The sequence below is a fragment of the Castor canadensis genome, chromosome 6, assembly GCF_047511655.1.
Source record: "Castor canadensis chromosome 6, mCasCan1.hap1v2, whole genome shotgun sequence".
Taxonomy (NCBI): domain Eukaryota; kingdom Metazoa; phylum Chordata; class Mammalia; order Rodentia; family Castoridae; genus Castor; species Castor canadensis.
In genome coordinates this window covers 80,841,278-80,857,217 of record NC_133391.1, presented here as the reverse complement: position 1 = coordinate 80,857,217, position 15,940 = coordinate 80,841,278, and the positions used below count along the sequence as shown (strand labels likewise).

General features: G+C 38.9%; 1 protein-coding gene across 1 annotated transcript; it reads right to left on the bottom strand.

Moving 5' to 3' along the window:
* Positions 1-803: 803 nt before the first annotated feature.
* Positions 804-15,878, bottom strand: LOC109700182 (bromodomain-containing protein 8-like). The gene is given in 8 exon segments (XM_074077869.1): positions 804-809; positions 1,690-1,867; positions 6,680-6,748; positions 7,411-7,500; positions 10,104-10,261; positions 11,487-11,756; positions 12,524-12,827; positions 15,802-15,878. Coding segments are annotated over 8 exon segments (1,152 nt in total).
* Between the last annotated feature and the right edge of the window lie 62 nt (positions 15,879-15,940).

The following is a 15,940-nucleotide window of genomic DNA, read 5'->3' as shown; positions in this document are numbered from 1 at the left end:
CTGACCTATTTGTTTTAACCAGGGAAGGAAGTCAAAGACAGCCGTTTTTACTCTTTGTGAATCTTAGAGCACTAGCCATTTTCCTCAGAATTTATCTTATCTCATTCTCCTGCCCATTTGAAGGATGATTCAACTATCCTTACTTTATAAATGAGACAAATCAGACACTGCCCTCAATCCACCCCATCCCCTTCCAGACAGTATATGAAAAAAGACTCTAGCCAAGTATCGTCCTTGTTTCACCCTTTATTCCCAGGTTCTGCAATCATTAGAAAGCAATCTTTGAGCCAGGGGACGGTGGCTCAGGCCTGTAGAACTAGCTACTGTGGAAGCAGAAAACTGGAGGATCAAATCTAAAGCCAGCCTGTGGAAATAGTTTCCAAGACCCTATCTCTAAAATACCCAACACAAAAAAGGGCTGGTGTAGTGGTTTAAGTGGTAAAACATCTGCCTAGCAAGAGTGAGGCCTTGAATTCAAACCCCAGTACTGCCAAAAAAAAAAAAAAAGCAATCTTTGGGGCTGGGAGCATGGCTCAAGTGCTAGAGAGCCTGCCTTGTAAGTGTGAACCCCAGAGTTCACACCCAGTACCACCACCACCAAAAAAAGGAATTTTCACAGTGCATGACGGCATACTCCTGTGGCCGGTAATCCCATCACTCAGGAGGTAGAGGCAAGAGGATGGCAAGTTTAAGGCCACCTGGCCTACATAGTCAGACCCTGTCTCAAACAAACAAAAAAGCAATCTTCAGTTTATGAAATATTTATTTATAGAGCAGAAGTAAAAGGTTTAATCTAATTATTTCTAAGCCTATGGAACAAAAATGTGAGTAATACTTAGGACATAAATCCAAATCTTTTGAAAAAATATTAGATCCACAAGCACCTTTCATTCATTGGTTGTAAGTAAGACTTTACTCTTATTAGAAAAGACAATAGAGAAGTGATAAACAAGCCCTGGGATGGTCTCTGGTCAGAGTCTCCAGGAGAGGTCTAAACTCCAGAAAGGGTCAGGATAGCAGCTCCAGGCTAACAAAACAGGTTTCCATCATCCACTGGGCTGGCTGGTACTCATTCCAGAGTACTTAAGTCTCTTCTTTTGTCTAACCAAATACTCAGCACCTACAGGGGCAAGGCACAGATAGCAAGCTATGAATCTTAAGCACCCCAGAGGATTGAATACAATTTTATTTCTTTTTTGGCAAATAGATAAGACTACACTTTTTCCTTTGAAGTATGATGCTTTCCAGAAAAGAGATCTTAAAATGTTTGGCGAAAATACTATTTCAAACCCCTAAAGATGGGAAAGTGTGAACATACATTAGTATCAACAGATGCAGCAACCAAAAAAAAACTGGAGTGACTCCATAGCTGATTTGCATTTTTTAATCCTTCAACTTGAAGCTCTGGAAGCAGAAGCTCCCATTACTGTCCTTCCCCAACTCTCTTGCTATCTGTCTTCATTGACTACCTCATTTCACTGTGTATTAAAGCTGGACCTATATTAAGGCTCAGAGTTTTTTAAATCAGAGAGTACAACATCAATTCTTAAGGCTCTTCAATGATGTCTGAAGATAAAACTCTGGAACACAGGTCACCACAACATCACCTTTATTTTCATAGACTTTCTGAAATCAGATTCCAGACTCTGCATTGCATTCCTTTTTCTCCACACTTTCTCTCTATAGTACCTGAATCTGCTCCAAGACTTCTCTCTGCATCTCCACAGCCATATGGTATACATGATGATCAGAGTCATTGTACATCACAGCATTTTGGAACATTAACATCAGGTCCCGCTGGAACTGGGCCATGGTGCGAATCCGTCCCTTAGAGAGATTTCTCTTCAAGCTAGTTAAGTCCATAGGTCTGTGAATGGTAAAGAGAAACCAGAGGAAATCAAACCTCAATGTGTAAGATGTGGTAATGAGTTAATATGGTCTCTTGGAGAAGTTCTTAGTGAAAATAGTAGCAAAGATAACAATCATCAATAGTAAAATAGCACAGCAGTTAACATCTGACTATTTGCAACAGGCCAAGTACTACGCTAGGCACATTCTATAGTAATTTAATCCTCTCAATAAACATAGAGCAGATACTATTATTATTATATCTTTTAAAGACAGAATCTTGCTATTGCCAAGACTGGCCTTGAACTCTCAATATTCCTGCTTCATCCTCACAAGTAAGGATAGATCCCATTATTATTTTCATTCAGCAGATGATGAAATTGAAATATAATATAAAGAGTTTAAATATTTGCCCAAAGTCATACTGCTTGGATTTCAATTTAGAGACAGCCTGACTCCAGAGCCCACAGGCTAAGTCACTATAATTAGTATACTATTGTAGGAGTAGGCTGGCCACAAGTACCAAAGTGGTAAGGAGTTCCAATGATTGGTTTGTCACACAGTAATTATTGGCTATTTATAATGTACAGTCATTTATCAGCTATTTAATCTACTTTTCTTATTGCACAAATCAAAAGCTAACAACTATTTCCTCTCACCATGTATGGGTGACATATTCCTGTGATCTCAGCACTCAGCAGATTGAGATAGGAGGATCATAAGTTCAAAGCCAGGCTGAGCTACATAGTAAGCTCCAGGCCAGCCTGGCTACATAATGAGACCCTGTCTCAAAACAAAAGCAAACAAAAAGGAACTTTTTCTCTTTTCATAGAGATGAAAAGAGTAAGCTTCAAATGAACATTTTTTTCTTTTTCTTTTTTAAGATACAGGGGGTTATATTCAGGGCCTTAAGCTTGCTAGGTAGGTACACTGCCACATGAGCCATGCCCCCAGACTTTTTTTTTTTTTTTGACAGTACTGAAGTTTGAACTCAGGCCTCATGCTTACTAGGTAGGCACTCTACCACTTGAGCCACTCTGCCAGCCCTTTTTTTTGTGTTAGGTATTTTCAATATAGGGTCTCTCAAACTATTTGCCCAGGGTGGCCTTGAACCACAATCCTCCTGATCTCTACCTCCTAAGTAGCTAGGATTACAGACATTAGCCACTGGCACCTAGATTGCTTTGATTATTTTTGAGATAAGTTCTCCATTTATGCCTGAGCTGGCATGGAACCAGATATTGGTTGAGATGAGGTCTCTTGTCCTTGTTTGCTCAGGCTGGCCTTAGCACAATCCTCCTGACCTCTTCCCTCTTCCCTGACCTGCTTGCCTATTACAATAGCTAGGATTACAGGTGTGATCCACCAAGCATGGAGAATAAATAATTATTTAATGAGATGTAAAGAGTAGGTTTATAAGAGAAGGCATAGTAGGATAGAAAGAGGACTGAAATGGAAGTGAGAATCTGGGGGTTTAATTGTAGCTGTTATTACCTTTTGGTGATCATAGGCAAGTCATGATCACCACAAGCTTTACTTTCTTCATTTACAGAGTGAGGGAATTTATCTCTGCTATAGTTTAAATGATGGTGTCTCTTCCAAAACTCATTTTGAAACTTAATCCCCAATGCAACAGTATTGAGAAGTGTGGACTTTGAGAGATGATTTAAATCACAGGGGTTCCATCATGAATGGGGTTAGCATAGTTATAAAAGATTTTTTGAGATTGAAGGAAGTACTCTATTACTCTTCTGTCCCTTCCCTTAGCACAAAGCATTCATCCCTTCTGGAGGGTGCAGCAAGACACACCTTGGAAGCAGAGAACAGCTCGTTACCAGACACTAGTCCTGCTGGTCTTTTGAGCTCAGAATTCCCAGCCTCCAGAACCATGAGAAATAAATTGCTATTGTTTATAAAATATTCAGTCTGTGGTATTTTGTTATACCAGCACAAAAAAAGACAGTCTCCAAAGGTGCTTTCATCATTTATATTTTTATTTACCATGTTGTCTTATGACAGCATTTAAAATTTATCATTATGTTTTTTGTGCAAAATTCAGGGCTTTGTTTACAAAGTAGGTGCTCTACCACTTGAGCCCCACCTCCAGTCCATTTTGCTCTGGTTATTTTGGAGATGGGGGTTTCATGAACTATTTTCCAGGCTTGCCTCAAACCTTGATCCTCCTGATCTCAGCCTCCCAATTAGCTAGGATTACAGATGTGAGCTCCAGCGTCTAGTTCTATGACAGCACTCTAAATGAACTATGCTACTAAAATCCAAAATACTGATTTTCAGTTGTGTTAACATCTTCATGTTAGTATCCTATAAGTAACTGCCTGAATGAATACAGGGTCCCTTTTAAAGTTTTACTCTAAAAGAATAGTGTCAAAAACTAATACGCATTATGCTCCTTTGCATAGTACCTGTCAATGGGGCCTAATAAATCTTTGCTTTCTCCTACTCTGTTTTGATAATTTTTTTTTTAACCAACCCGTGGTTCCCCAAATCCACAACATAGAATAGTGGCATTGACAAAGATTAATGGTGTGGGGGGTCCTATACCATATGGAAATTTGAACTTTTTTTTTTTTTTTTTTTTTTTTTTGGTAGTTCTGGAGTTTGAACTTGTGCTTTCTAGGCAGGCACTCTTCCACTTGAGCCACTCCACCAGTCCTCCTTTCTTTTTCACTCAAGACCTTTGGTAGTACTGCATGAGGGCTTGAAGACAATTTTGCAGGTCTCTGGTCAGGGTGACTCTCTGGTAAGATCCAAAAGGTCTCCTCTTCCTGGGTGTCTAGAACCTGTCATCTTAGAAACGAAGGATCTGAGAGTTATACAGACTCTTCGGTGGAATGACCTACTTCTCCTGCTATTTGTGGGTCTCTGGCCAGAGAAATTCTCTAGTAAAACAAAAAAAAGAAAGAAAGAAAATTTGGGAAAATGGGTCTATCTGCCTACAGTCCACAAGGGTAAAGAGTGTGTCTGTCCTCTCCATTCTCGAGTCCCTACTTCCAATACATGGTATAATTAGCAGTGGAAGCTTGTCATGCAAGCCTTTCAATGCTAGAGGGGACCTATCTCTCTTCTCATGCTTTTACTTTCAAATCCTCTCATCAACTCCTTAGACATCATTTCTGTTCTGCTGAAGGATTATTTCTGTCCTGTGGAAGGAGTTTCAGTGCCAATTACAAATGATGCTACAACATGGGTTCCATTCTCTACCACCTGACCCCACTGGATAGTGCTTCTTAACACTGTGGACCAGGCTTCCGTACAATTTTATTCTGGTATTCAGTTAGTCCCTGCCATGTCCCCATGGACTGCTCCATGATCTTCTGCAAATACACAGGCAGGGACATCTTTACAACCTTACCCAGCTTGAAGTAGTTATAAGAAGATGAGACCTCCATTCCACTTAAACCACAATTGTTTTTGTTGTTCTATCAAGGGGGAATATGGAGGAGGCCAAAGGAATACCAAGGAACAGATGGAATGTAGGGGGATGGATCGGCCTGTTGGGGGGCCAAGATGGAACACAGAAGTAAAAGCCAAGCTCCCCATGCATGAAATTGAAACCATGATCCTAGGAAGAGACAACCAATCAGTAAGGTCCACAAAAAGAGAGAGAGTCATTTTTAACCCAAGGTATAAAACTTATTCTCAACCTTGTGTCTATGCTGTGCTCCTTTACCTAGTAGCCTGCCATTCTATTCCCTATCAATAGCAACCTAATAAATCTTTGCTTCCTCCTAAAAAACAAAAACAAAAAAAGAGAAAAACTATCAAAGGACCAGGCATGGTGGTATATACACCTATAATGCCAGCACTTGATAGAATCTCAGGCAGAAGGATCGCAAGTTGGAGGGCCAGCCAGGGCTACATAGCAAGACTGTCTCAAAAAAAAAAAGATCAAAGGTTAATTTAATAATAATGAAAGACATGACTGTAAAATAGGTACTTGTGGAGGGGGGAGGTGAGTGGAGGAGATAAAGGTGAGGGAATATGGCTGATGAGCACATATATATACGAAACAGAATGATGAAACCTCTTGCAATTGCTTTAAGAGGGGTAGAGAGGGGATTGCAGGGGGGGAGATGGTGGAGGCAATCTACCCAATGTACAATCTAAGGCTATTCAGAATTGTCACAATGAATTCCTTCTGTACAATGAATATATCCTAATAAAAATGGAGAGGAAAAAAAGGTTAATTTAAGAGCATAAGTTAGGCATGGTGGTGCATGCCTATAGTTCCAGGTACTCAGAAACTGAGCTAGGAAGATCACTCTAGCCCAGGAAACATAGTGAAACCCCACTTCAAAAAAAAAAAAAAAAAAACCAGCTGGGTGCTGGTAGTTCACACCTGAAATCCTAGCTACTTAGGAGGCAGAGATGAGGATGATCAAGGTTCAAAGCCAGCCCCCAAACAGTTTGTGAAATACTATCTTGAAAAAACCCATACAAAAAAGGGACTGGTGGAGTGGCTCAAGCGATAAGAGCACCTTCCTAGCAAGTGTGAGGCCCTGAATTCAAACTCCAGTGTCATGAAAAAAAAAAAAAAAAAGAAAGAAAAAAAATGAACGGATATTATTTTAAAGGTCAATACTGCAAACAAAAAAATTTAAAAACCTGTATCATTTTTTTGTTCCCTGTATTACTTCTTAAACAAAGACTTTGAATTTATCATAACTTTACAAACTTGTTAAGCTGTAAAATATATCTTCAGTTTGTAAGTAATGTAAATAAAATAAGGAAATAATCTAACAGGGAAAATAAAGAATGAAAAGATAAGATAAAAAAGCAACCAACTTTTCTTGACCCCTTTTCCACAGACCTTTTCACCACATCTTTGTATCCTGGGGCCTGCCTTTCTGACACGGGCTTCAGAAATGGACTGCTGAACCTGTTAAGGACAAATCCAGAGAGGACAAAGAAAGCCTGGCTGTGAACAAAAATATTTTAAAACTGCAGAGAATGGCTCAGTTCTTATTAGCCTTCCCTTAGGGGAATGCACATTGTGAGCACTATTAGAAAGAAATGTTAGTTTCCTCTTGCCAAACAGAAATAGCATGGGAAAAAAACCGAAGTATTTAACTATTATTATAATCTATTTATTTAGGGCTCACAAATTTGTTCAAAGTTCTTGAGACCCTGTCTCTGTGGAAAAAAGAGAATCCACCATACTGGAAAGAGGTGTAAATATTTTAAGTACAAGATATGTTTCAGGAACCAATTTCTAGAGGCAATTCAAATAGTACAGCAATAATTTCTCCTACAGACTAGTGAAAGTAGCTATGGGTACTTATGGTTAAACAAGTCTTAGATAATAGTATTTTCTTCTCAGGGAAGAAGCATTTTGTTTACTTGCAGTCCTGAGAAGTAAACCCTGGCCCTTGCACATGTCAGGCAAACATTCTACCACTGAGCTACATCTCCAACCCTACAGTATCTTCTCAACTATGGCTCATGTGAGGAATGAGCATACCTCCTTTTATGTTTAAGCTCTAATGTGCTAATGCTTCTATTCTGAACATAATCCTATTACCATTTTGGAGACCTACCTACCTGTGACTGGCAATCATCTTCCAGACTGGCAAAAGAGTCTTCTTAAATAGCAAATGATTCTGAATAGGGTCACCTTGGCTTAGATCAGTCCTAAGGATACAACATGACAGAAAAGAGACAGTAACTTCACAAATGGTATTCTGTCTTCCCAGGTAGGTAATTCTGTCTCCCCAGGTACCCCAAGACATAGTGCTTCTAATTAACATCTGAAAGAGTATAATACCAACAATGTTTAATGCCTCCATTAGCAAATTCTCACTATGTAGCCTAGGCTGGCCTGCAACAGGTTATGTACTCCAGGCTGGTCTCAAACTTGTGATTCTCCTGCCTCAGCCTCCTAGAGTGCAATGATTATAAGCATGTGACACCTCAAGTTATATCTATTGTTTTCTTTGTTTCTTTCTTTTCTTCAGTACTGGTGACTGAACTCTAGGCCTCACACTAATCTTTATAATAAAGATTTCATGTCTGGGCCAGTTATTGTGGTACATGCCTATAATTATGGAACTTAGAAGGCTGTGGCAGAGGATCAAAAATTGAAGGCCAGCCTGGGCTACACAGTGCAACAACAACAAAAAAGATTTTATGTTTAACCTAAATTCTAAGGTGAGCAGATATGGAGCACTGGTGGCTCATGAGTGTAATCCTACTTACTCAGGAAGCAGAGATTAGGAGGATCACAGTTCAAAGCCCAGCATAGGCACGTAGTTCAAAAGACCCTACCTTGAAAATACCCAACACAAAAAAGGGCTGGTGGAGTGGCTCAAGTGGCAGAGCACCTGCCTATCAAGAGTGAGACCCTACTATCACAAGAAAAAATAAAGAGGCTACACTGTAATGACATAAAATATTGCAGATTCCCTGCTTTTTGTATCATTACCACATGCCATTTAGGCACGTTCTTGCTCATTCCTACATAGGGAATTACAGAAAAGTAAATGAAGTAATCCTTCACCAAGTTAAGTTTTTTTTTTCCTTTGTATATCCTCTTTTTTTTTTTTTAATTTCTTTTTTTCTTTCCTTTTTTAACCGATTTTACATTTACTCACATGTTTATACATTGTTTGGGCCACCCTTCCCCCCAAGTTAAGTTTTAAGCTATTCTATTTGTTTAACAAAAATTTGAAGTCTGCTAGGATTTGTTTTTGGTTTTTGGTTTTTTTGGGGTTTTTTTTTGGTAGGACTGGGGTTTAAACTCAGGGTTTCATGCTTACAATGCAGGTTCATTTTGCTCCAGTTATTTTTTTGGAGATGAGGTCTTGAGAACTATTTGCCCTGGGTAGCCTTTAACCTAGATCCTCCTGATCTCAGCCTCCCAAGTAGCTAGGATTACAGGCTTGAGACACTGGTGCCTGGCTGAAATAAATGTATGTATGGTTCAATTGTATACTTTAAACAAGAGAACACTAGAGTATTAGTTTTCCCCTTCTACAGATAATGTGAATAGATATGAGATGTAGGGAAAAAAAATCAGTTCATACTATATTCGCTCAATAAATTTGAGAACAAGCTCAGAACTATTTATTTATTATAGTAACAAAAAAAACCCTTGTTTTTCTGATTTAAAAAGTAATTTATGTCATCAAAAAAATTAGGTTCTAAAATGTGGTCTTGCCAGGTGTGATGGCTCAACACCTATAATTCCTATACTTGAGAAGATGAGTCAGGAGGATTGTGAGTTCAAGGCTACCCTGGGCTTGAACTGACTCAATTATCTGACTCAAAAACAAACAAATAAGTAAGCAAGGTGGTCTTTAGGCCATAACTATCCATAAAAAGATGAGACTGGGCTGGAGGTGTAGCTCAAATGGTAGAATGCCTTCGAAGCCCTGAGCTCAAACCACAGTATCAACCACCCACACCAAAAAAAAAAAAAGATGAGACTATTATAAAAACATTTTCCCAAGATATGTGAAAAAGAAACAAGGGAAAGCATAAATTTAAAAATAATTTAAAATTTTCAAGTTCATAAAGACTGTTTCAGTAGTTTTAAAAGAGTTATATTTGCATGATATTGGACTTAAGGAACAATTTGACTTAGCAATGTTTCCTGGATAAATGAAGCTAGAAGGATTATTTGCATAAGAGACTCTTAATTTGTTTTTCTTGGGTTTATTTGTGTGTGTGTGTGTGTGTGTGTGTGTGTGTGTGTGTGTAATGCTGGGTATTGAATCCAGGCTCTTGTGAATGCTTAGCAGATACTCTACTCAGCATTCTACTTGAACCACTCTATCAGCCCTTTTTTTTGTTGGATATTTTCAAAATAGGGTCTTGTGAACTATTTGCCTGTGCTGGCTTGTGCTGATCTTCCTGATGGTCTGCCTCCTGAGTAGCGAGGATTACAGGCATGAGCCACCAGTGCTGGGCTTTTTTTTTTTTTTTTTTAACTTATAAAAGTAATCCATTTCATGGTAACAAATTCAAATAGCCATAAACATAACTAAAAGTATGAGTTCTGGGCTGGTGGAGTAGCTCAAGTGGTAGAGTGCTTGCTTAGCAAGCATGAGGCCCTGAGTTCAAACCCTAATGCTGCCAAAAAAAAGTATGAATTTTTGCAATCTTGGATAAATATCATTCACAGACTTCTAAAATTTTTAAGTATTTATTTTTGTGGTGTTGGGGTTTGAACCCAGGGCCTTCCAAATGCTAGGCAAGCACATACCACTGAGCTACACCCCCAGCTCTATACTTACAGTTTTGAGGAGTTAGCACGGCTCAAAAGGATATCCACCAGGGGAGTTTCCTGAATGCTGAAACCATCATCATAGTCACCTGAAGGGGGCTGTTCTTCCATTTCTGAAACATACCCTTCACCCTGTTCCTCCTCTTTGGAGTCTTGCTGAGCCTCCCCCTGGAAATTCCAGGAAATATATGAAACTTTAGAAAGAGATATATTATCCCATAGTAATTATACCTGCACAGAGTAAATGAAGGCTGACCTTAAGGTGAGAAGAGGTCAATTATATATAAAGCTACAAAAGAAATTAGAGAAAGTTGACTTAAGTAGATTTAAGTCAAAGAATTCTTAGTAATAATATTTCTGAAGAATTTTTACTTTGCCTTATCCCTACTCCCCTAAATAAATTGTTTACTCAGTTGTAGTCGGATCTGGACTATTTAAAAATTAACAATATCACTTGTGGAGTTAGCTACTGCAGCTGGTCAGATAATATTAATAATCAAATTATAACTAGGGATGTGGCTCAAGTGGTAGAGCACCTACCTAATAAGCTTAAGGTCCTGAATTCAAACCTTAATACTGCCAAAAACAAAACAAAACAAAAATGAGATTCTAAATTTTACTGATTATTTACTATGAGCCAGGCATTGTCTTAACTGCTTGACATGAATTGTCTCATTTATTTCTTTTTTTTGGGAGTGGGGGGTGAACTCGGGGCCTCAAGCTTATTAGGCAGACACTCCACCATGTGAGCCACACTGCCAGCTGGCATTCTTTTTGACTTTAGATTTTTATTTTTTTTGCAGTACTGGGATTTGAATTCAGGGCTTTGCACTTGCTATGCAGGTGCTATCCTGCTGCGGTAGTTATTTTTTAAATAGGGTCTTGCTTTATGCCCAGGTAGGCCTGGACCACAATCCTCCTATTTATACTTTCTGGGATAACAGGCATGTACCATCACACCCAGCTTTTTATTAGTTGAGATGAGGTCTTGCTAGCTATCTGCTTGGGCTGCCCTTGAACCCTGATCCTCCTGATCTTCAACCATCCCAGTAACTAGGATTATTTACTTATTCATTTATTTCAAGACAGGATCTTACTAAATTGTTTCCCATGCTATTGAAGTGATCCTCCCACCTTAACCTCCTGAGTGGCTTGGACTACATATAGGTGTATGCAATTGTCGCACTTAAGCAAGCCTACAAAGTAGAGCACAAATATCTGGTTTACAGCAGAGAAAATTGATGCTTTAAAATATTCAATAACATGCCTAAAATCACACAGCTGAAACTTGTGCTAAAACCAGAATTTGGACAGCTATGTGCTCTGGAGTTAAGCTCTGACCACTGCTCTTCCTCCCTATGAAGATCAATCAGACAGTAATTTATTCACTTACCTCTTCACTCTCTGTAGGTAGTTCCTGAATGGCACAAATATCTGAGGGGTCTGGAATCACCTCTGGCTTTTTATATTCTCCGAGTAACTTCTTTTCAGCTGCCAAGGGGTCTATCTTGGCTAAAAGCTCTTCAGTCTCTCTGGAGGGCTCCCCATCTCCTTCAGTAGCTTCAACTGCACTTCCCTCTTGTTGCTTGGTACCAGATAGAGGGCAGCAGCCTTCACTTGGTTCTTTGCTGCTAATGCACAATGGCTCCATTAAATAAGCTACCTATAATCAAAGTTTATTATTATTATTATTACATGCATAGGAACATCAATGGAAACCATTATCCACCCATGAGTTTTGCCACATGCTTATACTGTCACTGTGACTTAAGTCTGATACAGCATATAGGTTTAGTTAACCCATTCAATCATTTAAAATTTAAAATGGCCCATATACACACAGACTGGGTCAGCTGTTTGTGATATTATAATGAATAAGTTAGAGTTCTTTCCTCTTCCAGGAGCTTAAGTTCTAAATTTTTCATTTGAAATGTCAACTCTGATCAATCGGGAGTGAATACTTAGAAAACTTGAAAATTTTGTCTGTTACAGAGAGAAATGGAAACAACTGAACTGGATACTTGCTGATCCTGACCTAGGTTCTCTTGAATGTATTCACTTGCAGGATAAATATGTCTGCCCAAATCTATCTATTTCTGGCACTCAACCCTTAAATGAATTGCAAGGATACTCATAAGGCAGTCCTGCATATAAAAATTCTACTTTCTAGGACTCAGGCCCTAAAGACTATTAGTGTCTTAGAACACTGAGTCAGAAAAGGTATGTCTTAGGTGTATATTCTATGTCAGCACCAAGTGCTGTCACTTTAGAGCTTATATTTAGTAAAAAATATTAAGAAGAACGAACATGTAAGAATAAGTATTCTCTTTGAAAGTTGAGCCAAGTGCAGTGGCATATGCCTATAAACCTCAGCACTTGACAGGCTGAGGTAGTAGGACCATGAGTTTTGAAATAATACCTCATCATTACCTCAGAGAGAAAGTGGAGGAGGTTCTGGCGGTTGACTTGCTCTGCCTCTTCCTGAGATTCCTCACTGTCTCCATCTCCCACAAAGAGCTCACTAGGCTCTCTTCCTGGGCTGCTTTCCTCTAGTTCCTCAGTCTCTGGATCTTCAGTTTCTCTCCAGCTTCCTACATCAAGATCCAGACTGGAGTCCCATGAGCTGAAGAGGGACCTGCAGTCGTTGCTCAACTCAGAGTCATTGGGATAGTCTTGCTCAGAATCCAACCAAACCCACTCACGCCCCATCTGTTAAATACATAGAAAAAATGTGCTAAATTAATTCAAATCAATATTCTTAAGGCATCTCCATCTTTTAAGTTCAATAGAACAGGACCAGACATTTCTTTCTATTCATTAGGAAGAATAAAAACTAGTTAATGAGAGACATTAGGAGTTGAAGTGATTTTTGGTTTTTGGAATAAGAAAAAGCTTCATGTCAATAAAGATATTATCCAATGTTTTTTACTTGGATTTCCTCATCCTTCAAAAGAAAGGGAAGAACTGGAGCATAGGTAGGTTAACAGACTTCCTCTACCCCAAATTACCCATAAACTCAACTACAAAGCAATAAACTTGAGGGGAAAGGGTTTATTTTCCTCAATGTGTATGTATTTTTAACCTATTAACCACTACATTCTCAAAATACCTTAAAGATTACCTTTGCCATTCTTCTGGTCATATCCAACTGTCACTTCTCAGAGTAAAAACTGAAACATTACGTTTGAAAACATCTTACACTATACTGGGTCTCTTATGTCTTTTGTCTTTTCTCTTTTACAACTTTCAATAAAGTTTTTTCCTTGTATTGTTCTTGCCTGTCCTTTATTTTCTTATTAATTTCTTTAAAAGATGCATACTTTGAAGTTTCAACTTTGTCCTCTGTTCAGATGGCTCCCAAATCTCTGTTTTTATTTTTTGAGATAGTCTCACTTTGCCCTTAAACTTGAGATCTTCCTGCCCCAACTACAGGTATGTATCATGCTTGGTTCTACCTTTAGGTGTTTGGTTTTTTTTTTTTTTGCAGCACTGGGGTTTGAACTCAAAGCCTTGCACTTACTAGACAGGTGATCTTACCACTTGGGCAACTCTTGTCAGCCCTCTTTTGTTGTGGTTTTTTTCAAGAGAGGGTCTTGAGAACCATTTGCCTGGGGCTAACTTTGAACTTCAATCCTCCTCATCTCTGCCTCCTAAGTATCTAGAATTACAGGCGTGAACCACTGGTGCCCAGCCACCTTCACTTCTTACATGCATTCTGATCTCATTTCTCCATACATCTAAAAGTCAATTCCCTTTAGATACCCTGCCATGTGCTTCAACCCAACATTTCTAAAACTAAAGTAATGTTTTTTCCTCTCCAAGATCACATGATCTTCTCAGTTTTCTTATCCCCATCACTAACCTTACTATTTTTTATCTATAAGAACTCAAAATTCCATTTTGACCCCTTTCTCTTATATTCAGTAAGCCAAATCCTCTTCTCAACTTTCTTCCATAATGATTTTTCAGTGTCTGTTCCTGAACAAATGCCACTTTGTCAGTTTCTCTATTTTTAGTACAATCTGCTCTCAACAGTCTCTCTATTGAAGCTTTAGAATAGCTATCTTAAATACAAATTTCTCAGCCTGCCATTCAAAGTCATCCTTAAGTTTAGCTTCTGCTTTGTCTCCTTGACTGGTATCTGTAACTTCATTATTCCTTAGTAGGATTCCTGTTCTAATTTGTGTCTTTATTGCCCCCACTACCGATGCCTATACCATCAACTGGGCTTGCTAAACTCATCCATCACCTTCTCTACCAAACCCAAATCTGTGTCCTTTAAAATATCTCGACTTTTCCAACTTTTAGTGCTTCAGTGTTCCTAACACATCTGTTTGTGGATTGTTTTGAATCCTTTTCCATTACCTCAAAGACTGTTATCTTCTACTTCCTTACCTTCTTAACAAGCTTTATAGTTACATTTAAGGCAAAAAGACCTGACATTTTTTTCAGTACTGGGGTTTGAACACAAGGCCTCACCATTGTTAGGCAGGCACTTTACCACTTGACCCATGCCCCCAGGCCAACTTGTAACTTTTTTTATTTTTTAAAGTTTTAGCAAGGATTTATTTTAGTGTAACAGGATAAAGTATGGGGCGGGGGGAAGTTTTTTCCTGTTCCCCAGTAGAAAATGGTAGCAAAGACTCCCTGACCTGTAACTTCTAAACATCTATTTATAATAGTCTCATAATTAGTTCACTACTTTTTTTTTTTTTTTGGTGGGACTGGGGTTTGAACTCAAGGCTTCTTCATGCTTGCAAAGCAGGTGCTGGTACCACTTGGGCCACTTCAGTCCATTTTGCTCTGAGTATTTTGGAGATGGGGGTCTCACAAACTATTTGCCCCTGCTGGCCTCAAATCAGACCCTCCTGATCTCAGCCTCTCAAGTAGCTAGGATTATAGGTGTAAGCCATGGGCACCCGGTTTGAATGAAAAATTTGGTTTGGTGGTACTGGAGTTTGAACTCAGGGCCTCACACTTGGTAGACAGATGCTTGAGCATCTCCACTTCAACAGTCCTTTCTTATTATTTTTAAGATAGGATCTTGCAAAGTATTTGGGCCAGGCTGGCTTTGAACCACAATCCTCCTGATTGGATCAGGAGACAGAGGCCTCCTAAATAGCTAAGACTATAGGCATGAGCTACTGGTGCCTGGCATTGAATGAAAAAATTTGAAGTTATTTAGTAATAGAACTCAGGTGAAAAATTTGTTTTTTTTTAGTACTGGAGATTGACCCAGGGTCTTCTACATGCTAGGCAAACATTCTACCACTGAACTACACACCCAACTCAAAATCTTGTAACTTACAAACTAAGGTTAGTCTTCAAGCAACAATGTTAAGAACCCCAGGCCAGGCATGATGATGCACACCTGTAATCTCAGCTACTTGGGAGGCTAAGGCTGGAGGACTGTTAGTTCCAGCCCAGCCTGGGCAACATAGGAGATTCCAAAACAAAATAAACAAACAAAAAGAACTCTGTATGAAAGAGCCCAACCCATACTAATAGTACAGAAATGGTAATAACCTATCCTGGAAGTAACATCGACTACAAAGATAGTGTTACATGGTAACATGTTACTGAGATAAAGTTCAATACTACCTATATCCATTAAATTTTCTCATGCAAGAAAAGCTGAATAAGATAGTCCTTATTGCACAATTCATTATTTTAAAACACTAATTATAAATTAAATCCCAGTTACTTACCTCCTCATGGCTTTAGCAGCCAGCTTAGACCACTTTTCAGCTCTAACAATCTCATTCCCATAAACGATTGTTATCATGTAGAAGAAACCACAAGTTTCACATACACAGATACAAAGACACACACACACACACACACACA